The 27,831-nt window shown below is 46.5% G+C and overlaps 1 protein-coding gene across 2 annotated transcripts in view; it reads left to right on the forward strand.

The window, feature by feature from the left end:
• MAP2K1 (mitogen-activated protein kinase kinase 1) overlaps nucleotides 1–27,831 on the forward strand; it is an 80,230-nt gene that overhangs the window by 24,404 nt on the left and 27,995 nt on the right. For both annotated transcript variants that reach the window (XM_004758633.3, XM_004758634.3), the window contains exons 2-5: nucleotides 15,586–15,796; nucleotides 17,321–17,467; nucleotides 26,916–26,993; nucleotides 27,551–27,602. In XM_004758633.3, coding sequence (XP_004758690.1) covers nucleotides 15,586–15,796; nucleotides 17,321–17,467; nucleotides 26,916–26,993; nucleotides 27,551–27,602 — 488 coding nt within the window. The remainder of the gene's footprint in view (nucleotides 1–15,585; nucleotides 15,797–17,320; nucleotides 17,468–26,915; nucleotides 26,994–27,550; nucleotides 27,603–27,831) is intronic.

Here is a 27,831-nt window from a genome sequence, read left to right on the forward strand (position 1 = left end):
CACCCAACATGGGGCCCAAACTCAGGACCCTGAGATCATACGTTCCACCAACTGAGATCAAGAGTCACACGTTCTAGCCAACCACCCCTAACCTAGAGTAATTTAGAAGAAAGGTTTTTGGGGTTTTGTTTTGTTTTGTTTTGTTTTGGTCTCTTTGATGTGTTTACTTACCTGTTTTAGAACACATTGTCACCCTTTGTCTCTCCAGGTGCTCTTAACAGTCCCTCATGATACAGGGACAAGAGTGTAGTCTTATTTCAAGGTTCAGGGTTAGATGGCCTGTTACTGGCTGCAGAGCTCCTGACTTCAAGTTTAGGGTTGTTTCCATAATCTTGGTTCCACTTGGTAAAAGCAAAAGGTTTGTACATTGGAGGTAAATTACTCACAGTGTAATTTTGCGAATAAAAATAGCCTCTGGGATTCAGTAAGGCATGTAGGAAAGAAAACAGGTGAACTGAATTTGGTGAGCTTCAGGCATCCCTGGAAAAGCAGCCACCACTTGTACGTGGATTGTATAAATAGCAGTAATGCAGATCACTGTTGGGTTTAGGAATTGGATCCAGGACAATAGATCACTGTGAGAAATATTGGTAAAGGCTTCTTTGAGTCTGTCTTTGGACAAGGTAATGAGAGTTTAATTATCTGGAAGAGGATCCCTGTGGCTTCCTAGGATTTGGAAAGCTGAGCTCAGCTGCTTTTAAAGTTCAGATTTCTACATACTCTTTGTCTCAAGGAAACTTGTATGTCTTCTGAGATGCAGAGCTCTTGACTCCATTTCTGTGAAGGTTCCAAAATAGAATTTTCGCACTTATCCGCAGGTCTATTTTGCCCAAGCACAGTATACCTTATAGGTGATTTGACTCCAAAACCACACACTTAAATTGCATCCTGCTCACATTGTGATGGTTTGCATGTATTTTAGATTTTTAAAGATATAAAAAGTATTCTTATGGCATATAAATTTTTTTTTTTAATTAAAAAAAAAAGGGTGACTGGGTGACTCAGTGGGTTAAGCCTCTGCCTTCGGCTCAGGTCATGATCTCAGGGTTCTGGGATTGAGCTCCTCATTGGGCTCTCTGCTTAGCGGGGAGCTTGTCTACTCCCCCTCTCTGCCTCCCTCTCTGCCTACTTGTGATCTTTGTCAAATAAATAAAATCTTTAAAAAAAACAAAAAACAAAAAACTTGTGGCATTTTTAGAAGCTAAGATGTCAGACTGCTCTTTGCTGAACCCTGAACACCCTGAGGCGAATATTCTAATTATAGGCTGGTGTGGTGGGACCATCTCTTTTTAATTTTTTTTTTTAAACATAAGATTTTTACTTTTTTGAGGTATAATTGACATATAAGCATGCCAATTGATACATGTATTGTGATATGATTACCACCGTAGCCTTAGCTAACATATCATATCACATAATTATGTCTTTTTTGTAGTGAGAAGATTTAAGATCTAATCTCTTAGCAGCTTTGCTGTCTTAGTACAATATTGTTGACTGTGCTTTGCATGATGTCTCTAGGCTCTATTCATCTTCCACTGCAGGTTTGTACCCTTTGACCAACATCTCCCCTACATCCCTTCCTTTTCCTCAAACCTGATTATTGAGCCTGGTGTTCTGTGCCCTTCATGATCTAGCCCCAGCTTACCCTCTGGCCTCATCTGTCCACCCTTCTGGATGGATGCACCTACTCTCCAGCCACTTGGAATGGCCTGTAACTTCTGTGCTGATGCCCAAGCCTGCAGTGCTTTTTCTCTTGCTGCAAACAGTTGGATTATCCTTCAGGACTAAACCTGGGCGTTAAATTTGCTGACCTTCTCTTTCCCTTCCTCGTCTTATATGGAACGGGGAGGCTTACCTCTGTTCTCAAAGGCCCCTCTGCCCACCTCACTTTCAGCATTATGGTCTACCTTACCCTGTTGCCATTGGTATCCTTCCCTGTGTTTGGTTTGCACTGTGATCCCTTTCATCTTTACCTTTTTTTTTTTTTTTAAGGTTTTATTTATTCATTTGACAGAGAGAGAGCACGAGCAGAGGAAGCAGCAGAAGGAGAGGAAGAAACAGGCTCCCCTATGAGCAGGGAGTCTAGTGTGGGGCTTGATCCCAGGACCCTGAGATCATGACCTGAGCTGAAGACAGACACTTTGACTGAGACAGCCAGGCGCCCCATCATCTCTATATCTTTATCTCCCAGTCACCCTTTCTGTCTCTCTCTCTTTCTGTCTCTCTCTCTCTCATACACACACGCACATGCACACTCACACACAATGCCTGGTGAGGGCAGGGACCTAAGTCTTCCTCATCTGTACCCTCCTAGCCTCGAGCACAGATAGTGCCTGTTCCACAGTGGCTGCTCTGTGATAAAGCCGCCTTGCATTTTCACAGCTGTGGGTGTAAATGGGTATAAGGCAGATGTCTGTTCAGCCTCCCCTGCCCTCCTCTAGATTAGAGCAGTCCTGCAGCTTTACATTCTCATGGTCACTTTTGCTTTTCTGGGACCCATGGTTCCCATTTTTGTTTTTTGTTTTTTCTCTTCTTGTTGCTCTGTGTTGAATCAGCTTGGAATTTGGCCCTTTTTTTCCTGGTTTCCTCCAAACAACAATAAGAATGAAATAAACACAAAGCTATTTCCGTGCACAGCAGATTGGACTGAGGGTCTGGTGTAGGGAGGGTGTATTACATTCTAGTAGTACAGACAGCTTAACATCTGGTGGTGGTAACTAGCTTTGGTCTTAAATGACCTTTGCCCCTTTGCCGTGGTACCTCCTTTCCTCTTGGTTCACTTTATAGCCACTCTCCAAATAGGCTTCTCCCATCTTACTCTGCAGCATTAATCATTTCTCCAGCTCTACTCTACATGCTGTTTAGGCCTGCTTTTGCTTATGCTGTGGCTGAGGATCAGGCCCTTTTAAACTATGAGCAATCCTTCTGGTCCTCTGGCAGCCTCTGTTGTGTGGGGGTTTATTAGCACAAACATTTACCTCCCCCACTTTTAGAATACAGATGCCAGCACAGTCAGCTTTGGTTCTCTCTGGTCTGTGATGTTCCTTCTGCCAGGTAGGTTTTGACCGTGACAGGCCAACTGCTATTGATTTGAGGGCCTGACTAGTAGTTTTCTCCAAAGCGAGCACTTGTACGGACTTCTAGTCGTGGTCTTGAGACCGGCTTCTTTTGCTCATTGCCAGACAGTGATGTAGGGAGTGGGGTTTTTCGTCCAGAGATGATGTGTTCTCAGAGGTGAGGTTTGTTGACCCCTCTTGTGGGTACTTTGATTAAGGAGAAGGGCCAAGCTGTCATAAACGTGTGTTCATGTATTTAAGGAAGGAACAGGTCTGGAGAATTGATGATTTCTTTGTGTGGACTTGAATTAGAGACAGATTTTTAGTCTGTGTTACCTCTGACTGTATCTTCCTGCCTTAGCTGTGCTTCTGAGCATTGGCTCTTTCCCTTTTTGCCCTGGGGACTTGACTGATCTGATGGTTCTGGGTTATGAGGTCCAAGATGACTGTCACATTGGGTCCTGTACTTCTGTCTCTCATTGAAGAGCAGCTTTGCACTGCTGAGTCATAGAGTGGCATGGGCTATTACTACATAGGAAGTCTCCTTCCTTTCTTCCTTTCTCTCTCTCTTTTTTTTTTTTTTTAACTAGGTGCCATGCCCAACATGGGATTTGAACTCAGATCAAGAGTCACGTGCTCTCCTGGCTGAGCTAGCCAGGCATCCCTACATAGGCAGTTTTTTTTTTTTTCTTTCTTTCTATCTATCTATTTATTTATTTGACAGACAGAGATCACAAGCAGGCAGAGAAGCAGGTAGAGAGGTGGAGGGTTGGGGGAGCAGGCTCCCCGCTGAGCAGAGAGCCTCATGTGGGCCTTGATCCCAGGATCCCGGGACCATGACCCAAGCGAAAGGCAGAGGCTCTAACCCACTGAGCCACCCAGGCGCCCCTATAGGCAGTTTCAAAAAGGTCTTTATCCTAGTCATCTTAAGAGCAGGGACTGGGTGGGGTCAAATACATCGTCTAAGGCCACAGTCAACCAGCTGGTCCTTTCAGGAACACACCTATTGTGTGGCCACCACCAGACCCAAGGCTCCCCTTGTTCCTCGGATGGTGACCACATATTTCATGGACGTTTCACTTGGGTTGTCCATGGTGTTTTCTCCCTTCCAGGACTTCCTGCCCCTCCTCTCTACCCTGCCACGCTCAGTAGGCCCCTGGCTGTCTTCTGGCCACCTGAATTTTTACTCATTCTACTGGCGTGCTTCACCTGGGCCGTGTCCTTTCCTTCTCCCTCCAAATGACTCAGCCTTGGATGTTCCTCTGAAAGGAATTCCTCTCTGGGTAGATTTAATTTGTTGCCTTTCCAGGAACCTCAAGGAAATAAGTCACTAACAGGTGTGATTGGCTGATGGTTTGAAGGACCTGAACTCTTCTGCCCAAGGTGTGGATAAAAGATAACTTTTGGAGTTCCAGGCCTACCTGGTCTTAATCGCTCCTGGCCTCCATTTCCGTTTCTGTAAAATGGGAACAACATATGTAATTTTTAATGTTGTGAGATGAAGTGAGTTAATGGGAATAATATGGCTAGCATTTAAGAGTCTCTTAAATTTCGTTCTTTATCAGACAGTTAGGTCCCTCTTTTGTCCTCATCAAGTAACAGTATTATTCTTTTCACCCTCCATCTTCTGATCCCCACCGCCTCCCCCCACCCTGCTCTCCTGTCTCCAAATTTCATCACTTTTTTTTTTCTTGGTACTTCTCCGAAAGACTGATCCTTTAGAAATTAATTCATATGTGGCTAATATGAAACAAATTTTGTCCATTGGAGCTGAAGAAACCATAGTCTGTCAGTTCTTTCAAGCAACAATACGACACCCCCTCTCCGATTCAGGATGTTGTTCAATATTTGAGAAGAGTCTGTGTGAGTGGGTGGTCCTGTCACTCCAGAGGTTCCTCTGTGTGGGTGTGTGCGTGTGTTTTTCAGCGTGACTCTCTGCAGAAACACGCTATGGGAAGGCAGTTTGTATCATTTCAGAAGGCTCTTTGATTCCAGGAAGTGTTTTTGGGTTTTGTTTGCTTTTGTTTGGTTTTCTAAGGGTAGGAATATGTGATTATTTATCCTTTTTCTTTTCTTTTTTTAAGTAGGCTCCACACCCAGTGTGGGGCTTGAACTCCGAGCTGTGAGAGCAAGAGTTGCACACGCTACTGACTGAGCCAGCCAGGCACCCCTGTTTATCCCCTTATTAATTAAACCTATTTTCTTGACTTTGAAACACATTTGTTGATTGGCCTGGAAGCTACTTGGTTGAAAATGAAATGAAAGAGAAACACTTGTCCTGACCCTCAGGACCTTCTTCTTTTTTAAAAAATATTTTATTTATTTGACAGAGAGAGATCACAAGTAGGCAGAGAGAGGGGGAGAAGCAGGCTCCCCACTGAGCAGAGAGCCTGATGTGGGGCTCTGTCATGACCTGGGCCCAAGACAGAGGCTTAACCTACTGGGCTACCCAGGTGCTCACAGGACCCTCTTTTTTATGTGACATTCCTCTCACACTTTTTTTTGCTCATCACAGCCTTATTCTCCATTTTCTACAGAGCAGACCACACTAGAATACCCTTTCTCCTTTTTTTTTTTTTTTTTTTAATTTTACCTATTTATTTGACAGAGAGAGAGAGAGAGATCACAAGTAGGCAGAGAGCTAGGCACAGAGAGAGAGGGGGAAGTAGGCTCCCTGCTGGGCAGAGAACTGGATGCAGGGCTCGATCCAAGGACCCTGAGATCACGACCGGAGCCGAAGGCAGAGGCCCAATCCACTGAACCACCCAGGCGCCCCTCTCCTTTTTTTGCTATCTAAATTTTATTCATTGTTGCAAACCAGTTCAGGGCTTCCATTCCTATAAGATTTAGGCTGATGATGCCAGCATCTCCTGCACTGCAGAGCTGTGTCCCAGGCCTCTGGAGAAAATTAGGGGACCTACAAAACTGTCTTTGCCCCAGTCCTTTTTTGGGCATGGTGGTGAAACCACTGAAAGGCGGTACGGTCAGTATTTTTTTTTTTTTTAAAGTAGGCTCCACACTGGGTCTGAACTCACACGAGATCAAAGAGTTGGAGAGTCAGACACTCAACTGACGGAGCCATCCCAGCGCCCCAGGGCAGTATTCAACTACATTGTACGTTTTTGCCAGATTATTTATTACATGAAAACATGAAGATGCAGGAATTTCATCAGTAGAATGAGGCTGACAGTGGTGATCACATCATGGTGGTGTTAGATGAAAGGGCCTCATCTACCTTAGCAGAGTACTGGCCGCACAGTACTCAGTAAATCAATAGGGAGGACTAGCAAGTTAAATGTTACCCTTACTAACCAATACTATTAAATATTTGTTTAGCACCTTAAATGATTTCAGCATTTTTTACATTCCATTTTTAAGGTATCTCTGCAGCAACTGTTTTTTATATTTATTTTTTAAGGAAGCTCTATACCCATTGTGGGGCTTGAACTCCTGACCCCAAGACAAGATCTACTGACTGAGCCAGCTAGGCACCCCGTCCACAACAACCTTTTATTTCTCATCACGTCATTGGCTTGAAGTGCCCTTAGCTGTCTGTATTCCTCTCCCTGTGTCACAAAGAGCCTTCTGGTGCCGAAACACATGCATCCTCAGAGAAGACCTGCAAAGATAAAACAATCCATATCGTCTCAAAGGAAAAGGCAGTGAGGATGGAAAAACGGTCAGTGGGGTGTACATGTGGACAAGAAGAAATGACCAGGGCCTCAAGCTGTACGGCCTGGGAAGCCTGCCGCCATGTTTGCAGAGATGCATGGCCCTGGGACTTAGCTTCAAAGTTCTGTTCTTCGAAAACTGCAGGATGAATCTGGTTTTAGGATCAGAGAACTTTAGCACTGAAAAGGGCTTTAAAGACCACCTAGTTTAACTCTCCTGATTTACCTGTGAGAACAGGTGAGGATAAAGTAATGTGAATAGTTGACAGACTGCTTTCTGTGTTGAACCCAAGTCTTCTGACTCCCAAAGCCTTCACACTTAATTTCTGCAGCAAAGAGTAAATGGCAGCCACGTGCCATGTTTTTTTTCTTTATTCTTTCTAGTAGTTTTATGTCCCACTGTGAAAGGCCAGTTCTGTGCTGACCCAGAAGCAGCTGATTTCCTACATATGTCACTGGCCCTGGAGGTGGATCTGGGGGCTGCTTTCCAGAACAACTGTGAGACTTTGCTCACCTATACGTCTGTCAGCAAGCAGTGGAGAGTAGGCGGCCAAAAAACGATTTACATTAGCAGCCAGCATCAAGGAAAAGGGAAAAAATTACTTCTGCTAAATTCAGTGAAGCACATTATGAACCAGGCAGGGGAACGGCTGTTCTAAAGCTTGTCTTCCCATAGCCGCTTAAGAGTCTAAGCCCAAAGCTGGGTTCAACACCAACACAAAGTAGAGGTCTGTGGCTGGAGGTGGAGGAGGAAGCTTTCTCCTGCCCAAGATCTGCCACAGATGCAAGGTCGTTTTGGTTGCCATGGAGAGGAGGGCAATAAAAAATGCTGAAATCGCGGGGCCTGTTTAAGACTGAGGCTGGCCCAGGACTGGAGAGAACTTCCCTATCACTACCATAGGTATGGTGGCTGGCTTCCCAGGCTGTACAGCTTGAGGCCCTAGTCATTTCTTCTTGACCACATGTACACCCCACTGACCCTTTTCTCATCCTCACTGCCTTTTCCTTTGTGACGATATGGACTGTTTTGTCTTTGCAGGCCTTCTCTGAGGATGCATGCGTTTGGGCACCAGAAGGCCCTTTGTGACACAGGGAGAGGAATACAGAGAGCTAAGGTCACTTCAAATCAATGATGCGATAAGAAATAAAAGGTGGTCACAGAGATGATGTGAGGGTGTTATGTAAAATAATTGTGCTCAATCTCTGGAGGAGGGGCAGAGGAATGAGGAAAGATCTCACTCTGTGGCCAGGCATTACGGGACGGTTTAAAGCTGAGGGAGGATTAGGAACGCTGAGGGGGGAAAAAAAATCTCTGCAGCTCAGGCTCCACTCGGAGCACAAGATAAAACTCATTGCTGGAGAAATTGGCAGCCTGTGGTGCACGGAGATTACCAGTGTTCACCAGAAAACCCAAACCTAGCTCAGCTCCCAGCGAATACATGCTAACAGCACGACAGAAGAATGTGCCCATTTCTGAGCATAAAGATGATGTCCCTCAGTCCTTATTCTCCTAGTACAGTGTGTACCATTCAGTGTAATGTTAAAAGACACGGAATCGAGAGAGAGAAAAACAACTTACAAGAGATAAGACCGTTGGTAGAACTAGAATCAGAGGTGATCTACATGTTGAAATGAACAGACAGGGGCTTTAAAATAACCTGTGATTATGGACAACATGCATGAACAAATGAGGAATTTCAGAAGAGATGGAAACCAAAGATGAGTGAAAATGCTAGAAAATTTCAAAAACATGACATTGGAAGTCAAGGGGTCTGTCAGCTGACTGGAGGCAACTGAGAAAAGAATCAGTGACCCTGAAGATGGGTTAGTAGAAATAATCTAAACTGAAAAAAAAAGTGTCCAGACTGAGACACAAGAAGGAAAGGAATAAAAAATCAGACCACAGCATCCAAGATATATGCATATATATAGAGGGAGAAATAGAAATTGAGAGAGAGAGAGAGATTAGAGACAGACAGACACTGACCTGACTGCAGCTTTTTAGGAATTGGCTGTGGAACTACAGAAGCCTCTGAAGTCCACAGTTTGCAGGGTAGCCTGGCAGGCTGGAGACCCATGGTAGACTTGCACTTAAGTCCAAAGGCAGTCTGCTGGCACACTGCCTTCCTTGGAGAGGTTAGTTTTTGTTCTTTTAAGGCCTTAAACTGACTGGATGAGTCCCACTCCGCATTATGGAGAGTAATCTGCTTTACTCAAAGTTGACCAGTTTAAATGTTATTCTTACCCCTTTCCCCTCCCCACAGACCCCACTTTTGTAGAAACCTTCTGAATAAAGTTTGACCAAATACCTAGCATTGTGGCCCTGCCAAAGCTGACACATAAAATTAACCATCATATGTCCCCTTCTGGTTACTGCCCCCACCCAAAAGCGTGTTCACTTTTATGCTTTATAACTGCGTAGATTAGTTTTGCCTTTCCTTGAATTTGACATAGATGCAGAAGAACACATATTTTGTTGTTCCATCTGGCTTCTTTCTTATGTAACCCTAGAATTTTATTGTCTAGTGAGCTGAGCATTCCTTCCCAGAGCGGCCTATAGGTTTGAGGGGTAAGGGTACAGAACCCCTTCTCCACCGTGCTCTTTGGGGCTAGCCTAAACTGTACTCCCTAACACTGATGGGCTAGCCTGGGGTGGAGTCTGGAATCGGTTAGCTGTGCCATCGGCCCTCACTCCCTTCCCCCTTCAGGCCCATTCTTCCTTCCTCTCTCAGACTCTTTGTTGTTTTGTTTGTTTGTTTGTTTTTTAAAGATTTTATTTATTTGTGAGAGAGAGAGAGATACAGAGCGCAAGCACAGGCAGAGTGGCAGGCTAGAGGCAGAGGGAGAAGCAGGCTCCCTGCGAAGCAAGGAGCCCGATGTGGGACTCGATCCCAGGACGCTGGGATCATGACCTGAGCCGAAGGCAGCCGCTTAACCAACTGAGTCACCCAGGCGTCCCTGTTTGTTTGTTTTAAAATACTTTTATTTACTTATTTTGGAGAGAAAGAGAGGAGATGATCAGGGGAGGGCAGAGGGAGAGGGAGAAACAGACACCCTGCAGAGCAGGGACCCTTTGGTGGACCTCCATCCCAGGACCCTGAGATCATGACCTGAGCCAAAGGCAGACACTTAACCAACTGAGCCACCCAGGCACCTTCTTTGTAACCCCCACAGACCCGCATCCATGTTCGACTCTGTAGAGAACCCAAAGCCAGTTCATCTCTCTCTCCTCTCCCCCCCCATATCCCTTCTCTTGAAGATCTTTGGCTTTTCAACCTGAACACGCACTCAGTCTTACTCTACTTCCTCAGCTAGTTGTCAAATTGACGGGTGTGGTTGGATCCCAGAGACTGCGAACTAGACAACTCTCCTCTTCCCTTCTCTCCTCCTCCCCTTGTACTTTTATTTTAAAACTGGGTGTGGAAACTGAGTGCCAGGAAGGGTGGTAACTTGCCCAAGACCTCACAGATGGCGGTCATACAGGGTGAGGTTGGAGGGGTTGCTGTCAGTCTCTTGATACTGTTTGCTCTTGGCTTGGGTCTTCTGCCTCCTCTCTTTCTTCCCAGCCCGAGTAGCATTCCTCCCTGCCCAATGTCACAGGGAGAGAGAACTTCCCGAGTCCCCGAGCTCCCTGAGGACACCCCCTGCCCATGCTGGGACCCTTTCTTTGCTCCAGCACGGTCATTGATTGTCATCTTCTGCTCTTCCCTCTGGGCTCCTCCCTGGCAGAGCCTGCCACCCAGGCTAGAGCAAGGCTCAGGCTGGTGACAGACCGCTGGCTGGTGTTGGCATGTTGCTGTGGCCCATTTCTGTTGGGGTGTGGCAGTTTGACGACCCCTTTCCGTTGTCCAGATGTTATCTCCCTCCCCCTTAAATCATTCCTTTAGGTCAGCTTCCCATCTCAGTGACCATCAGGGTTGGCCATGGCAGTGTGGGGCCTTGAAAGGTGCTCTGTTCTAGGAATTGGGAGAGCTAGCTGCCCGTAAGGCATGTGACTTTGTCCTCTCTGGATCTCAGTTTCCTCACCTGTAGAATGGGTCCAGTAGGGTCTTAGAAGTCCCTCCCTGTGCTACGTTTTATGCTGCTTCCTGGTTTAAATGCAGGAGCCACAAATGCAAGATTCCAGTTGTGGCAGTCATTGCCCTTGGGCTTAGCAGATGGGTGGGATGAGGGAGAGGGAAGGAGATGTTCTTGCCCGTAGGATCGTCCTTTCTCCACCCACTTCATTGTGCCTCCTTGGTGTTTTCAGAACACAAATGACAACCCTTGTTTTTCTCCACATTTCTTGCTCTTCTCTGCCTTCCCATTTCAAACCTATAATCTTCTTGTATCTTGATGCACTTGTGTTTATTGTAAGACAGCCATGGTGCAGAATTCATGTTGCTGTGAGTTATTTTCTCTCTCTTATGGTGCATGGGGTGATGGGAGGCAGACATCACAGCTGATCCCTGGAGGACTGTGTATGTGTGTGTTTGTGTGAGAGAAAGAGAGAGAGAGAGAGAGAGATTTATTGTTTTGAGCTCCAGTGCCCTGTCTTTTTTTTTTTTAATATTTTATTTATTCATTGGACAGACAGAGATCACAAGTAGGCAGTGAAGCAGGCAGAGAGAGGAGGAAGCAGGCTCCCTGCTGAGCAGAGAGCCCAATTCGGGGCTCGATCCCAGGACCCTGAGGTCATGACCTGAGCTGAAGGCAGAGGCTTAACCCACTGAGCCACCCAGGTGCCCCTCCAGTGCCCTGTCTTGATCCATAGTCCTGATTTTGCTGATTTCAGTTAAAACCAAAGATTGTGCAAGAGACCGGTTCTGGTCCTCCGAGATGTGGAGACTGGTGGTGTGGTTGAGGGGTGACAGGCCCCCCTTTTCCTTTGCTGGAAGCATTTCAGCTTCAGGTAGGGCAGGGCAGGAACCATGTGGAACATCACTGACTCCCCGAACGGGAGGAAGCAGTACTAAACACAGCTACATTATTGATTGATTTCTTTTTAATGAGTACTGAAAGCCGCTGAGATGCCAGGATTTTCCTTTCACCTTCAGATAAAACCCTTTGTCTTTCATCCTCTGCAACAGTTCCTTTAAGAAACTTTTCAAGAGTTTTAAGAATTGTTAAGGAAAAAGGTAGTAACTTCTGGATTCCATTGTTGCTGCCTTGGCAGCAGCTCCTCCACCTCCAGCCTACCTGCACTTGCCCTAACACTAGTGTAGAAGCGTGCCAGAATCCCATAGTTCTTCCCGTGGTTTTCTGTTCTGGTCCTCCCCGGTGAAGGAAGCATAGAGTTGTGATTCCGTTTGACAGGAGAGAAGACAGAGAGATGTGTCAGAGTTGAATGAGCAGTCCGTGCTCGCATAGCTAGCAGTCAGGGTAGGGATCCAGGATTCCCGATTACTATTGACTTGTCAGCTTGGCAGTGCTGTTTTACCCCCGGTCATCAGGAAAGTCAGGGCAACACAGTGTGGAGTCTTTACTGTGTCCCTCTGTGGCTCAGCCTTCTGAACGCACCAGTGAGGAGCCAGCTCCTTAGCTGGTGGGGTAGGTGGTTAGACAGGTCGAGGAGGGAGGAAGGCCAGATTAAATTTTTCTTCTGGAAGGTGGGGGAATTACTTGTTTCTACAAAGTCGGGAAAATGAGCAGAGTTAGCATTTCTTCTTTTTGCCTATTGGGTGGGGTTTCTTGTGGCCAGTGTTACTTGCAAGGCAGCATTGAACTTGATGTGCATGCAGGGTAGGCAGGATTGCATCTGGAGCAAAGTGTGCTTTGTGGAGGTGCCCCATCTTTATGAGTAGTCGAGCCCTTCTGTCGCAGAGGCCCCCGCTAGGATCTTACCCCTGTCAACACGTTGCCTTCCTTGAAAGTATTGAAGTTTTTGAAGAGGTAGTCTAGCGTTATGGTTAAAATTAGAGATTCTCTCTGCCCAGGTTTCCATGCTTGCTCTGTTGCTTAGTAGCTGTGTGACCTTGGACAAGTCACTTTGCCCATCTGTGCTTGCGTTTGGCATCTGTTGAGGATTAAACACATGAGCAAGTGTAACAGTACACAGTGCTGTGAGGAGAATGACTTCCTTCCATTCAGTCCCTGCCCCCATCACTGGCCCAGCATGCATGCGTGTTTGACAGAAGCCCCTGGAGTGGACTGCTGAGCCCTATAGGCAGCCGGAACCTCAATGAAGTTTTAGCTATGGGGTCTGTCTGCGTTTGACAGGTGTCTCCACACGTTGTCATTGATGGGTTCCTGAGAGTCAGGAAACCTGAAGGTGTGCACAGTATCCTCCCAGCCATACTGGTTCTGGGCCCCTACCCCTGAGAGGCGGGGGCAGCTGTGAGACATAGTTGAACCTTTCAGCAGGATGAGAATTACCAGCTGTCTTAGTCTGTTGGGGCTGCATAACAAAATGTCATAGACTGGTTGGCTTGAATGACAGAAAGGTATTTTCTCATAGTCCTGGAGGCGTGAAGACTGAGATGAGGGTGCTGGTGTGGTTGGGTTCTGGGGAGGCCTCTCTGCCTGGCCTGCAGACAGCGCCCTTCTCTTGGTGTCCTCATAGGGCCTTCTTCAGTGTGTGCCCAGAGGCAGGGAGGCCACCTCCCTTCTTAATGACCACCCGTCCTATCTGATTATGACTCCACCCCCCCATGAACTTATTTAACCTTCATCACCTCTTAAAAGTCCTGTCTCTCAACATACTTACATTGGGGGTTAGGCCTTCAACATACGGATTTGAGGGAGACACAGTTCAGTCCATGGCACCAGCCTTCCTTCCCCAATAGCCCCCAGTGAAGACGCTTGGTGAGAACAGCCTGGTGCCCTCTGTGGCTAGTATACTGTTATTTGTAAGGTGTGTTGCATCTTCCCATAGACTGGGGTGGCAGGAGGGTTTGGATCTCCCTGCCTTCTTTTTTTTTTTTTTTTTTTTAAAGATTATTTATTTATTTATTTGACAGAGAGAGAGAGATCACAAGGAGGCAGAGAGGCAGGCAGAGAGAGAGAGAGGAGGAAGCAGGCTCCCCGCGGAGCAGAGAGCCCGATGCGGGACTCGATCCCAGGACCCTGAGATCGTGACCTGAGCCGAAGGCAGCGGCTTAACCCACTGAGCCACCCAGGCGCCCTCCCTGCCTTCTTGAGAGTTGGAAAAGAGGATGAATGAAGGGTGGAAGATGATGCTTACTCCCACCCATGAAGCTCAGAAGTGGGGCGCATATGTTGGGGGCGGGCTCCAGCCTTCTGGTGTGTAATGATGGTCTTGTTGCCGTGTTTGTTTAGGGCTAAAATCACCTGAAACACAGTGGGAGCTCTTTACCACTGACTCCTTCACGAGTTCCCTGGAGTAACGAATGCTTTTCTGAAAATCACAGTACTGAAAACTCAGTACTGCCCACCAGCATGCTGAATGCACAGTTTGCAGGCCGCTCTGCCCTGCCCACTCAACCTCTGCACCCACCGGCGAAATTATGTGCTTACCAAGAGCCGGTCTGTTCCCAGCGTCGTTTGTATGGTTGTGGCTGGCGTTGTAATTATGAAACAAACATACTTAAATATTAGATAAACTGGTGAAACACGCCTGCAGGTGAAGTGGGTCCCCCATCCTCTTTTTTTTTTTTTTAAAGATTTTATTTATTTGACAGAGAGAGATCACAAGTAGATGGAGAGGCAGGCAGAGAGAGAGAGGAGGAAGCAGGCTCCCCGCTGAGCAGAGAGCCCGATGCGGGACTCGATCCCAGGACCCTGAGATCATGACCTGAGCCAAAGGCAGAGGCTTAACCCACTGAGCCACCCAGGCGCCCCTCCCCACCCTCTTTGACCACTAATTAAAAGCCCTGGAAAGACTCAGTAAGTCCAGCTCACTAAACATTACTATACAATTAGATGAGCATTAAGATGGGGGGAAATCCTAAAACTCTAACAATTTTGTGTTGATATATATATATTTTTAAGATTTTTTAATTTCTTCATTTGACAGAGATCACAAGTAGGCAAAGAGGCAGGCAGAGAGAGAGGAAGGAAGCAGGCTTCCTGCTGAGCAGAGAGCCCAATGCGACAGGGCTGGATCCCAGGACCCTGAGATCATGACCTAAGCCTAAGGCAGAGGCTTTAACCCATTGAGCCACCCAGGCACCCCTTTTGTTGATATTCTGTGTCTATGTTTTTACTCTAAAGAATCAGGCATTGGAAATGATAGTGTATTGTTCTGGTTCATGTGAGAGGATGGTGTGGGGCTCTTACCAGTGGAATTTTATTCAAAGAGAGGGCCTTGTCCTACCTACATTAGAAGATGGGTGAATAAATGCACATTTATATATATTATGCAAAAATAAAAACTTTAGTTATATATTTTTAGGATTCCTTGCTTTGATTAACCTGGCTCCTGACCTGGTTGCATTAGAGAGGAGTTTCTGCTGTTGCCATTCAGTTTAGAGCCTGTTTTGATTATTTGGTTTAATTTCAGTTTAATGAAATAGATTTTTTTTTAGGAAATAGATTTTATTTCGTGTATGGTGTTAGCTTAATAAATCCAATACTAGAAGGACCTGTGGAAGGGGGATTTTAAAGCAGATGAAGGTGGCTCGTTCAGGATTTTAGTAGATTCTTTGGCTCCTTCTGTAGACTTGCAGCATAGTGAGAGAGATCTAATTCCCTTGTTTGACAAATGAGGAAACTGAGGCCTCGAAAGAAGGGTGTCACTGGCGAGGGGTGTCGGGTGGTATAGTGAAGGCCCCAGAACCACCGCGCATGGAACCCTTCCCCAGAACCCCTGCGTCCGCTCTCCGTCTGGCCCCAGAGCTGGAACTCTCCACCACACAGATACTTCTCTGGGGGAGACCCCTCTGATGTCGGTTCTAACTCACGCTCCCCCTTTGGGACAGGACCAACCTGGAGGCCTTACAGAAGAAGCTTGAGGAGCTGGAGCTTGATGAGCAGCAGCGGAAGCGCCTTGAGGCCTTTCTCACCCAGAAGCAGAAGGTCGGGGAATTGAAGGATGATGACTTTGAGAAGATCAGTGAGCTTGGCGCAGGCAACGGTGGTGTGGTGTTCAAGGTCTCCCACAAGCCATCAGGCCTGGTCATGGCCAGAAAGGTGAGGCCACTTAAAATAAAAAAAAAATTTTTAAAAAGGTGGGGTTGCTGAATCAGGTTGGCCTTGGTGAATAGGTAATTGGATTATCTCTTGGAAGATCTGGGGCCTGGGGCCACTGGGAGGAAGACTGACTGTTCACTCAGTACCTGTTTGTGCTGTTTAAATTTGAGCTCCTGTTATCTGTGAGTTGATAGGATAAACGCACTGGTGGTGTGTCAGTGTATTCATCCCCACCCCCAGACTGGAAAAGAATGGCTGGTGACCTTCCTTAGCCTTCTGCGTGTTCTGGAAAGAATGCAGGGGGCCTCTTTGCCATTTTCCCGTGCAGGAGAAAACACTTTCATGTAGCCAGGCAGCGATGCACTAGACACTGATTTCAAGTTGTTTGCCTGCATTCCAACCCTGTGGGCACTTCTCCTGCATCTCCCTGCGGTGTGATATCTCTGCTCCCTGCCATGGCCCCATGTAGCCTGCGGTGTTGGAGGTGGACTTCTGTCCACCCGTGGTCCTCCTCTTTCCGAATGTGGCCCCTGATATAGGAAGGCCGGGCTCTTGCGTGTTTCCTGGCCCACCAGCTTTAATCCCACCAGCAAATGTTTGCTCGGGCCACTCCTTCCTTCTTTCAAGCAGTGTCCGTCTCCACGGCCCACCTCCCGTCTGGCTTCTGCTAGCTGCTCCAGCCCACCACGATAACCACAGCTCCCACGTCCTCTGGCACTCCTTGTCTGTGACCCTTGCTGGTGGCTTAGTCTTACTCAGTACCCATTTCATATGGCGGATGTGTTTGTCAACCTGTCTCCTGGATGAAACCAGGGACAGTGTGAGGGGGTCATAAGGTGGCACCTGAGGCCCCGGCTGGCTGTCCACTACCTCAGGGTCCAGAGGTTAAGGGGCAATCTCCTGGGCAGCTGAGGTCCACATGCCCAGTTCCTTATACCCTTCCACTCCCGCAGCCCTTGGGTGTCAGCCGGTCCTCAAGGCTGCTTTTCCCCTCATCTCTCAGCTTCACAGGTCCTTTTGGAGGAGACTTTGTTCTTGGGAGGGGTAAGCTTCCCTCTTCGTCACTCTTGGCTCTAGGAACAGAGGCACAGCCACCCTCCCCTGGCTCCAGCTATTCCAGTCCAGTACTAATACCTGCCTTGATAGGTTAGCACCAAGTGCTTTGGTCAGGTGGAAACTGGTTAGTTACGCCGTGCATGTCTCCTCTCTTGGTGCCTTTAAGAGCTTAAGCATTGAAGAACGCTCCCATCCATCCATGCATTCATGCCTCTGTGTATTTTTTTTTTTTAAAGATTTTATTTATTTATTTGACAGAGAGAGATCACAAGTAGGCAGAGAGGCAGGCAGAGAGAGAGAGGAGGAAGCAGGCTCCCTGCTGAGCAGAGAGCCCGATGCGGGACTCGATCCCAGCACCCTGAGATCATGACCCGAGCCGAAGGCAGTGGCTTAACCCACTGAGCCACCCAGGCGCCCCGCCTCTGTGTATTTTTAAAGCCTCTTTTCCTCCTACCTCTCTTTCCCCAGCTCATTCACCTGGAGATCAAACCTGCAATCCGGAACCAGATCATAAGGGAGCTTCAGGTCCTACACGAGTGCAACTCCCCCTACATCGTGGGCTTCTACGGTGCATTCTACAGCGATGGCGAGATCAGCATCTGCATGGAGCACATGGTATGTGGCAGTCTTCCAGGCTCTGGGGCAGTGGTCTGGGAGTCGGATGGCTCTGGGCTCCTCTTTGGTTTGGGATGCGACCGGCTGCCTCCCTGTTCCTCCTTGCATCCATATCCCTGTTTGGACATCTGGGAAGCGTGACTGTAGAACCTGGAATGATAACCAAAGACAACAGGCCTCTTTCTGAGATACCCTTCTCTCTACAAAGATCGGTGACAGCAACCAGGTAACCCTGGTGGGAATGCCCAGAGCACATCTCCCAATTTTCTCCCATTTTTCTTGGTAAAATCTAGTTAGTGTAGTTTAAGTCCATTTATGATTTATGATGTGCAGTGTCATGTGCTAGGTACCCAGTTCTGGGGTTGTGGAGATGAGACATTCCCGTCCTCAGAGACTGTAATCTGCTTTCAGGACAGTCCGGAGGGGTTCTTTTGGCGTCCAGAGAAGTAACACCACCTGGTACACATCAGAGGGGGCAAATAAGGGGGCGCTTACAGATTAATTGTGTGGACCTGAGTTACCAGTCTTTGTTTTTTTGTTTTTTTTTTTTTAAAGATTTTATTTACTTACTTGACAGAGAGAGATCACAAGTAGGCAGAGAGGCAGGCAGAGAGAGAGGAGAAAGCAGGCTACCCGCCAAGCAGAGAGCCCGATGCAGGACTCGATCCCAGGACCCTGAGATCATGACCCGAGCTGAAGGCAGAGGCTTAACCCACTGAACCACCCAGGCGCCCAGTTATCAGTCTTTGTACCATTAGCTGCCTGGAGTCCCTTCCTGCTCTTCCCAGTGCCTAACAGTAATAGTAATCGTTAACAGTAACAGTGCACAACAATAATCATGTTAGTAGTACTAATACAGATTAATGTGTCAGGTATATATCCCATCATGTACTGCCTAACACAGATTGATACTTTACTGCATTTTCTCAACAACCTCATTGGCTGGGTAGATCATTTGTGATTTACAAATGAAGAGACTGAGGCCCAGAGAAATGAATGACTAGCCCAAGGTCCTGCAGCTAGTTAATGGAATTAGAATTTAAACCAAGGCTGTCGGACCCCAAGGCCAGTACTTTGTTGAATCCCCTGGATAGTGATTAAGGCTCTCTTTCCATCCTGGATGCCAGAATTTCAGAGATAGAAGCTGGCTTCATGATCGCTGTTTTTCCCTGTCCCCATGAGGCAACAGGGGACTTTAGAATCCGAGATGTTTTTGTTTTATTTTTTTAAATATTTCATTCATTTATTGGACAGAGTGAGAGGGAACACAAGCAGGGGGAGTGGGAGAGGGAGAAGCAGGCACCCCACTGAGTAGGCAGCCTGATGCGGGGTTGATCCCAGGCCCCTGGGATCATGACCTGAGCTGAAGGCAGACACTTAATGACTGAACCATCCAGGTGCCCTGGAATCTGAGATGTTTATTCATATCTCCCTTCTCCACAAAAATCCATGTAGACACTGTCTTGTTTGCCACTGTGTCTCCAGCACCCAGAATAGTCCTGGCACACAGCAGGTGCTCAATAATGACTTGTTTACAGACTGTCACCTTCTAGTCGGGACCTTGGGCATGTTTCTTTCTGATTCTCTTGTTTCTTGCTTTTGTACAATGGCCATTCCTCTACTTCCCTCTTAGTTGATGAGTCCTCAAGGATTAGGGAAGATAACGGAGTCAGTCCTGGGGCACTGACTTCAGGCCTGGCTTCTGTGAACAGTAGTGCCCGCTTCATTCTCACTGGAGCTGACAGCTCAGAGACAAGGGCTTGATGTGACCCAGTCTGCGCACTTCTGGCTGCCGCGCTTTCAGTTTCAGGCGGAGTGCCCTTCAGCAGCTGTACTTCCTTCCTGCCCTGACCTCTGGAAGGACAGCCCCGGGGCCTGGCCTTAATGAACTCCAGGAACACCTGCCAGGGAGGTTTGTCCCTTGCCGGAGCCCCATTACTTTGAACTTCTCTTCATGGGAACAATCGGGGAGTGCTGTGCACACTTTTGGAGGCATCTGCTGACTGGTGGGGAGCCGTGTGGAATACAGACCCTGAAACCTCTTCTGCGTGCCTGAAGGTCACTGAGAAAGCTCTCCTTCCTCTTGCTTGAAGGGGAGTGCAGCAGCCTCTGGGAAACATGTGAATATGTCTGGTTTGGTCCTCCCTCAGTCTTGGGGTGCTGATATTTTCCCCTTGGGTCTTAGCCTCCCTTTGGTGGGGTGCGGCGCAGGGGGAGGGGGCTGTCCCTTATGCTTTGGGTTTCTTGGGTGCTTTGTGCTGATGATGATTGATTTTCTAGCTCTTGCCCGGAGTTTTGGATGAAGATGGGGAACTGGGAGGGAAGGTCCTTGAGAACTAGAATGGGGAGAGGTTGGAGGTAATGGCCAGAGGAGGCTTTTCCCTCGTAAGTGTTACTGCAATAATGGAAGGTGGGTGGCGGCATGGCTAGACATAACAGTGACTAGCTCTCCCATCACTTGGCGAGTCCTTTCCATGTCGTGGAAATTATTAATCCCATCAGCCCTCTCCTGTGAGACACAGTGTGGACCACCCTCCCTAAGGTGGTAGATGCAGGGAACATGGCCTTGAGAGCTTAGTCCAAATTCTATAACCAGTAAATGTCGGTGAGCTTAGTCCTAACTAGTGTCTCTGACCAGGTCTGCTTTCTTTAAATTTTAGGCTCTCAGGATTTTCTCGTCTGTGCAGAGAAATGTTTGGAGCAGCTAGCTCTTCTCTAGGGGTCCTGCCTCCCGCTAACACCCGTGTCTCTGTGGATTTGGGCGCTTATAGCCACTCAGGGTTTACGTTAGTTAGCATGGGTTCAGCTTCACAAACACTTACTTGTGTTGCCTGTGATGTGAAGGGTGCCACAGGAGCCCTGGGGCATGGAGAGCCTGTGAGCAGCCTCTCTCTTCTCCAGAGCTGGTCGCAGGCCAGATGGCTGTGCTCTAGGACCTTCTTAGGTGAGGATTGTCCGTGTGGACAGAAGGGCTCCTGAGCACCTGCTCTGTGTCATCTCATGCTGTCTTCTGAGCCATCAGGTAACTTCCTGAATTCCCTCCACGTCTCTGCCACTCAGCGTTCTCCCTTTGTTAGAGGAACAAGGATGCTATGTGTCGGATGAGCATGTTTGAACTACGGGGTGCTTGCCTCAGAGGTTAGGATTAGGCCCCAGACATTGATAGGCAGCGGCCTTTTCCTTTATTCAGAACTTGCTGGAACCTGTTCTGTTAGCCTTATGTCGCCTCTTGCTGTGAGGAATTCAGTCTTTTTATTTGTCTTCAATGCACCTGTAGTGAGGCTTCCTCATTCTGGAATCCTTTATTCACTTTGGATTCTTGGCTGTTGATCACAACCTTTGTTCCTCTTGCTCTGCCCTTCCCACCCAACCTTTCCCTCCAGGGGGACACAAGGACTCAGGACAGGACAAGGGTCGGTTTCCCATCCTCTCAGTCCATTTCCAGTATCTTCAGGTCAGGTTTCCTCTCCTGGATTTGGCTTTGTGGGCACGGTAGGGTCCTCCCACAGAAACAGAAGATATCTCTGGAGTTACCCCAGGGAGCCTGAGCCTAGAAAGCTGGCTTTCAGAAGCTGGAGGGTCAGAACCTTTGAGGTTCAAACACAGTGTCTGGTGCCTGTTGGGTGAAATGTATCGAGTGGCTGAGTGAAGGAGGCCCAGATGCGGAGGGCACGGTCGGGCCTGGGGCATGGTGGGAGAGAGTTAGGCCTGGGGTTTTCTGTTCCTAGGTATCCCCCAGGCACTGAGCGGCTGGAACAGTATGTTAATGCTGACAGAGAGGCTCAGAGCAACCGGAGGCAGGATCGTGTGGTGAAGCTCTGTGGCCTGAGGTCTAAGTAGCCACGCTCCAGAGTAGCTTTCTGCTCTAGCCCCGGACCCACTCATGCCTTCTTCGCCCCTAAGCAGCCTTTCCTCCGAGAGTGCTCCTATCCTGGCCTCCTCTGACAGAAGAGCTCTCTGACTGCTCATTGCCACTTCTCTTTGGGGATTTCTGTTCTGTCTCAGCTTCCACATTTCAAAGGTGGTGTTGTTTAGACCCTGTGCATTAGCCACATCCCAACTTCAGAGGTTCTTGGCTTCTTTGTCACTGTCTCTGTGTGTTCTTTGTGGCTAACATTTCCCCCAACACTTCATTAATTAGGACAATTTTAAACACAGCAAGGTGTAGGATACACTGTAAACCCAGCACCCAGATTCTAAGCTTACGGTTTTGCCTTATTTGCTGGACCACATATTGCCCATCTATCCCTGGCCCACATCATTTTTTAGATGCATCTTAAAATGAATTTGTGTCCTTGGGATCCATGGGACAAATTCACCCATGTTCTAAAGCGCACAGCCTAGGGCTGACCTCTGCTAGAAAGAAGCTGTGCTTGCACTGCGCTGTCTGGATGGTTGAGACCCCGGGGGTGAATGGATGCCCCCTGATCAGGATAGGAATCTCCTGCCCTGGGGGAAGTAGATTCCTGCTCAGGTGGTAGCTGAGCAACTGGTGACCTGAGGATTCAGGGGGAATGGTTCTCAGGCAGGCGTAAAAGCTTTTGAGCTCCTTTTTTCCATAAAGCATTTGTCTCTTCTATAGAAAACCTTCACAAAAGCACCATTGATTTACTTAATAATTGGCTTCTAAAAATAAGTACAATTTCAGCAGCTTTAGTCAAGGAAGGCAAGTCCTTGGCAACAGTGAAGTGAAATTAAAAGGTTGTAAGGTGAGTTGTAGGCAGCTCTGGGTAATTCTGACTGTGGTTCATGCTTCGTAAATGTTGCTAATAATCCCATTGTTCATGCTGTAACTCTGCTCACAGCCGGGAAGGAGGTGAAAGGAAAGAGAGCCAGGGTTTCTTCCTTTTTAATAGGAATATTTATCCCAACCCCCCAGGGAAAGCGTGAGCCAGGCTGCCCTCTGTCTTAGGCTGTGGAACCTGAGAACCAAGGAGTTAGCATTTCTACCTCATTTGAGTTTGATTTTGACAGAGTTGCTTTTTTACCTAGTTTTAACTGCATAGTCCTCCCTGGTAATTAGAGGCAAAGCCTATCAGACAAAGGATCTGAAACCACATCCAACTGGAAGCAGGAGAGAAATGGCTTGGAATCTTTCTGCACTGGAGTCCCTTTTCCCACTGGTAAAGGAAATTGAGTGGTGCACTCGTGTTTCTAGAAGCCTGCTGACTTAGATGTGGTTACCTGGGCTCTGATGTCCTGATTTGGCCACCAGGGGCCTGCGGCATTGTGAAGGCGGCCTGGTCCACAGGGTGACTCGAAACTCAGCCTGGATCACAGCTTGGGTAGGACTCTTCCAAGGATTCTTAGAAAATAAGTGGTTTTACAGGGGAGCTCTGTTTGGTTCTAGATTAATGATTGCACTCTCATGTCTGGGTGGGAGTTCTGGCACATAGGAAATGTTAGGTTGAATTTCAGAATCTTCCATCATGCTCTTGGGTTGACTGACCCACCCACCATTAATTCTGAGGAGAAGACAACCTGTTTGGGGGTACTCAAGGGTATTTGGGAATTTGTACTTGTACTGCTTTCTTCTCCCTCAGCATCTGTGATTCAGAGTCGACTGTGATAGAGAGTGATTGGTCTAAATGCTCCTTTCTATAAGCCTAGGATTTTTAAGTGGATAATCTATTTTTTAGCGTTGTTTTAGGAGACATTTCTTGAGGGGTCTGTATCCCTGAATGAATCCTACTTATTTTCTCACCTTCTGTAGAAAGTGTTGTTCTATCTATCTTAGAGTGTTGTTGCACAAACTGGACATTTAGTAAGTACTGTAATTAATTGATTTGTAGATTTAACATTCCACTTTCATAAAGGAGTTCAATAATTTAAAAAGGTAAAACATTTATTCACTGTGGAAAATTTGCAAACAGAAGAAAAGCACAAAGAAGGAACTATACGCAACAGAAATCCCTCATTGTCTCAACCATCTAGACCAGAAGTAACCATTGGTAACATTTTGGATGTTCTGGTTTTGTGTGCGTATGCAAACACTTTTTTATGTGTATAAAAGTGGTACTATGGGGTGCCTGGGTGGCTCAGTCAGTTAAATGTCTGCCTTCAGGTCATGATCCTAGAGTCCTGGGATCGAGTCCCATACCAGGCACGTTGCTCAGTGGGAAGCCTGCTTCTCCCTCTGCCTGCTGCTCCCCCTGCTTGTGCTCATGCTTTCTCCTTTCTCTTTCTGACTTATATTTTAAAAAAGTGGGAACATGTTCTGTCCTTCTGTTTATCATGTGTGCCTTGTTCTGTGACCTTACGCTCCATGTGTCACCGAGGCTAGGTGGTTTTGGAGGCAGGAAGCTTACAGAGATGTCCCCCTGCTTTGCCAGGTCTTGCTGCCCCAGGTGCAGTTTCTGTGTCCCTCCTGGTGCCAGCTCTTCCCTTAGCCCCTTCCTCCTCTGAGCACCTGTAGTGATGTCTGTTCTCCTCATTCAACCGTTTGTTCCCTGCCTTGTTTCAGAGGAGGATTTGAGGTGCCCTGCCTCATTGAATGTTCTTTCTCCCCAGGCAGAGGGTGTTTGTTTCTGTATTTATAGTTTTTTCCATCCCTAGTTTTTCACATGTGCCTATGCTTTTCACAGAGTTCATTAGTAAATGACTGAGTAACTGCTCAGTGTAGATGAGATACTTTAAAAATCAGTCTAACTCTTTCTCTCTCTCTCAGATACTTAAACAACAACAAAAAATGGGGCTCTTGCATGGCGCAGTCATTGGAGCTTCGAACTCTTGATTTTGGCTCAGGTCTTGATTTCAAGGTTGTGGGATCCAGTCCAGCAGTATCTGTGCTCAGCAGGGGTCATCAACTTGGGTTTCTCTTTCCCTCTCCCTCTACCCCTTGCCCTCCATGACCCGAGCTGAAGGCAGATGCCCAACCATCGGAGCCACCCAGGCACCCCAGACTCAGACTAATTTTTAATGGTTTATTTATCTTGAGAGAGAGTGCATGCACATACGAGCAGTATGAACAGGGTGAGGGAAAGAGGGAGAGGGAGATTAAGACCTGAGCTGAAATCAAGAGTTGGACCTGTAACTGAGCCACTCAGGTGTCCCTTGAGTGCCTTTTTTTCTTTTTTTTTTTTTTTAATTTATAATTTAAACTCAGTTTAATTAACATATAGTGTATTGTTAGTTTCAGAGGTAGAATTGAGGGGTTATCAGTTGTGTATAGCACCTGGTGCTCACTGCATCACGTGCCCTCCTTAATGCCCATCACCGAGTTACCCCATCCTCCAGTCCCTTCCCCTCCAGCAGCTCTCAGTTTGTTTCCTAGGGTTAAGAATCTCTTATGGTTTGCCTCCCTCTCTGTTTTTGTCTTTTTTTTTTTTTTTTAAATTTTATTTATTTATTTGACAGAGAAAGATCACAAGTAGGCAGAGAGGCAGGCAGAGAGAGAGAGGAGGAAGCAGGCTCCCTGCTGAGCAGAGAGCCCGATGCGGGACTCGATCCAAGGACCCTGAGATCGTGACCTGAGCCGAAGGCAGCAGCTTAACCCACTGAGCCACCCAGGCGCCCTCTCTGTTTCTGTCTTAATTTATTTTTCCTTCCCTTCCTCTATGTTTCTCAGTGTTTCTTAAATTCCACATAAGTGAAATCATATGATATTTGCCTTTCTCTAATTGACTTATTTCACTTAGCATAATATCCTCTAGTTTAATCCATGTCATTGCAAATGGCATTATTATTATTATTATTATTATTATTTTTGATGGCTGCATAATGTTCCAGCATATGTGGTTGTGCACACATGGTGGGAACACAGACACATCTTTATCTATCATCTGCTGATGGACATCTTGGTTTTTTCCAAATTTTGGCTATTGTAGACATCGGTGCTATGAACAGTGTGTGGTATGAGCCCCTTCAAGATACTTTATTTGTATTCTTTGGATAAAACCTAGTAGTACAATTGCTAGGTCCTAGAGTAGCTCTATTTTTCACTTTTTGAGGAACCTCCATACTGTTTTCCAGAGTGGCTGCACCGGTTTGTATTCCCACCAACAGTGAAAGGTGGTTCCCCTTTCTCCAAATCCTTTCCAGCATCTGTTGTTTCCTGAGTTGTTAATTTTAGCCAACAAATGTCATTCTATAAAGCGAAATCAGAATTACTTCTTTCTTCTGCATGTATAACACTTTTCTTTCTTTTTTTAAAAGACTTATTTATTTATTTATTTGACAGACAGAGATCACAAGTAGGCAGAGAAGCAGGCAGAGAGAGAGGGGGGAAGCAGGCTCCCCGCTGAGCAGAGAGCCAGACATGGGGCTCGATCCCAGGACCCTGAGATCATGACCTGAGCTGAAGGCAGAGGCTTAACTCACTGAGCCACCCAGGCACCTCTGTAACACTTTTCTTAAGCACTTGTTTTATTAGGAGTTGTATATTTACTCTTCTACTGTGTACATTTTATTTTTTTAGAGATTTTACTTATTTGAGAGAGAGCGAGTGAGAGAACATGAGTGGGGAAGGGGGTTGGGGAGAAGGGGCAGAGGGAGAGGGAGAAGCAGACTCTCTGCTGAGCAGGGAGCCTGATGTGGGACTCGATCCCAGGAACCCCAGGATCATGACTTGAGCTGAAGGCAGATGGATGCTTAACCGACTGAACCACCCAGGTACCCCTGTACATGTATTGAGGATGGGAACAGGTCTTTTTTTATATCTCTGTCCTCCATAGAACTTAACACCCCTTCATGACACTTAGTAGGATTTGTGGAATGAATTATTACTCTCTGTGGCATTTTTCTTTTTATTTTATTAACTGTGATTTGTTAGGATAATATCAAATACAAGTTGTGACTTACATGCTGGTGATAAATGTGATAAAATGACTGACATTTATTGAGCATTTACTATGGGCTAGATGCTGTCCTGAGTGCTTTGCATGTATTAGCTTGTTCAATGTTTATAGTCACCCTGTGGTTATTATAGTAACCTTAAAATACCACCCCCATTTTACAAGTTGTGAGTAACATGGTCAAAGTTCCCTTGATGGTAAGTGGCAGAGTTGGTGGGATGTGAATTTAGACAGTTTGCCTCTAGAGCCTCTGGTCCTAACCATATACTGTTCCTTCAGTTCAGCACAAACCTTTTTTTTTCTCCCCAGAGATTTTATTTTTAAGTAATCTCTGCACCCAATATAGGGCTTGAACTGTTAGCTCCAAGATCAAGAGTCATGTGTTCTACTGACTGAATCAGCCAAGTGCCCCCAACACAGCTTTTTTTGATTTTTGGATTGGTAGTTCATTTAATGATTATTCATATGATTTGAGTTTTTGGTTACTTGATCCTCCCACAATGTTTTGCATTTCTGTCTTTGAGGTCTGGAACAAATCAAACATTACCCTTCAGGGGGATTTGCCACATGTGAGATATCCTTCCCTGCTGAAGTTTAACACTTGAAAGAATAGTTAGAAACACTGTCACTAAATGGGCTGGTTTTCTTTTTCTTAGGATGGGGGTTCCTTGGATCAAGTCCTGAAGAAAGCTGGAAGAATTCCTGAGCAAATTTTAGGAAAAGTTAGCATTGCTGTGAGTATATTGTGTAATTTTTCTTCCAAGCCCCCTCATCAGGAAGTTAATGAGCTGGCAGGAAATGGACATGGGAGGAAGATAGTAAGTCAGTCAAAGGGAAAGTTTGTAAGAAGAGTAGGGTCTTATTGCTAGAATTTTCCCTGTCTAGATTCTAGATATAATATCTCTCTCTCTTTCTTTTGTCAGAACCTGAAAAGTGACTTTCTTTATATTAAAATCTGTGTCTACAGAAATAGGACAGGGTGTCCAAAAGAATTCCCACTGTGGCATGAAAAATCCTCTTTTTATATTGCGGCTTTAGAAAAAAAGGGAATTCAAGCACCAGGGTTTTTAAAGTTGTCTAAACCTGAAATAATCAATGTTGCTTAAAGTAACTCTATACCATTTAAAAAGATGGTTTCTTGATAAGACAGGTTAAAAATTGAATACAAAATAAGGAAAGAAGGCAAATTTGTGATGTTAGATGAAATATTTTCTAGATCATTTTAAAATACGGAGGCTGACTAACCACCATCATTTCAATTTCCCATCTTGTGACATTGTCTTTCTTCTAGGTAATAAAAGGTCTGACATACCTGAGGGAGAAGCACAAGATTATGCACAGAGGTGAGAAGTACTTGCTAGTTACTATGTTTTGAATTTTAGTTGAAATTGAACAGTTGTTGCATTCTCTTGTGTGTGTTATTTTGGTGTGAAAGCTATTGAATAGTGTTTTTAATCTTTATAACAAGTCTTTGACTAGTTAGTTATTTAGTTTGCAGTAAGCTTTACACTGAACATGGGGCTTGAACTCATGACCCTGAGATCGAGTTGCATGTTCTACTGACCTGCAGTC

This window comes from Mustela putorius, unplaced genomic scaffold, assembly GCF_011764305.1.
Source record: "Mustela putorius furo isolate JIRA1106 unplaced genomic scaffold, ASM1176430v1.1 tig00003896_pilon_pilon_pilon, whole genome shotgun sequence".
Taxonomy (NCBI): domain Eukaryota; kingdom Metazoa; phylum Chordata; class Mammalia; order Carnivora; family Mustelidae; genus Mustela; species Mustela putorius.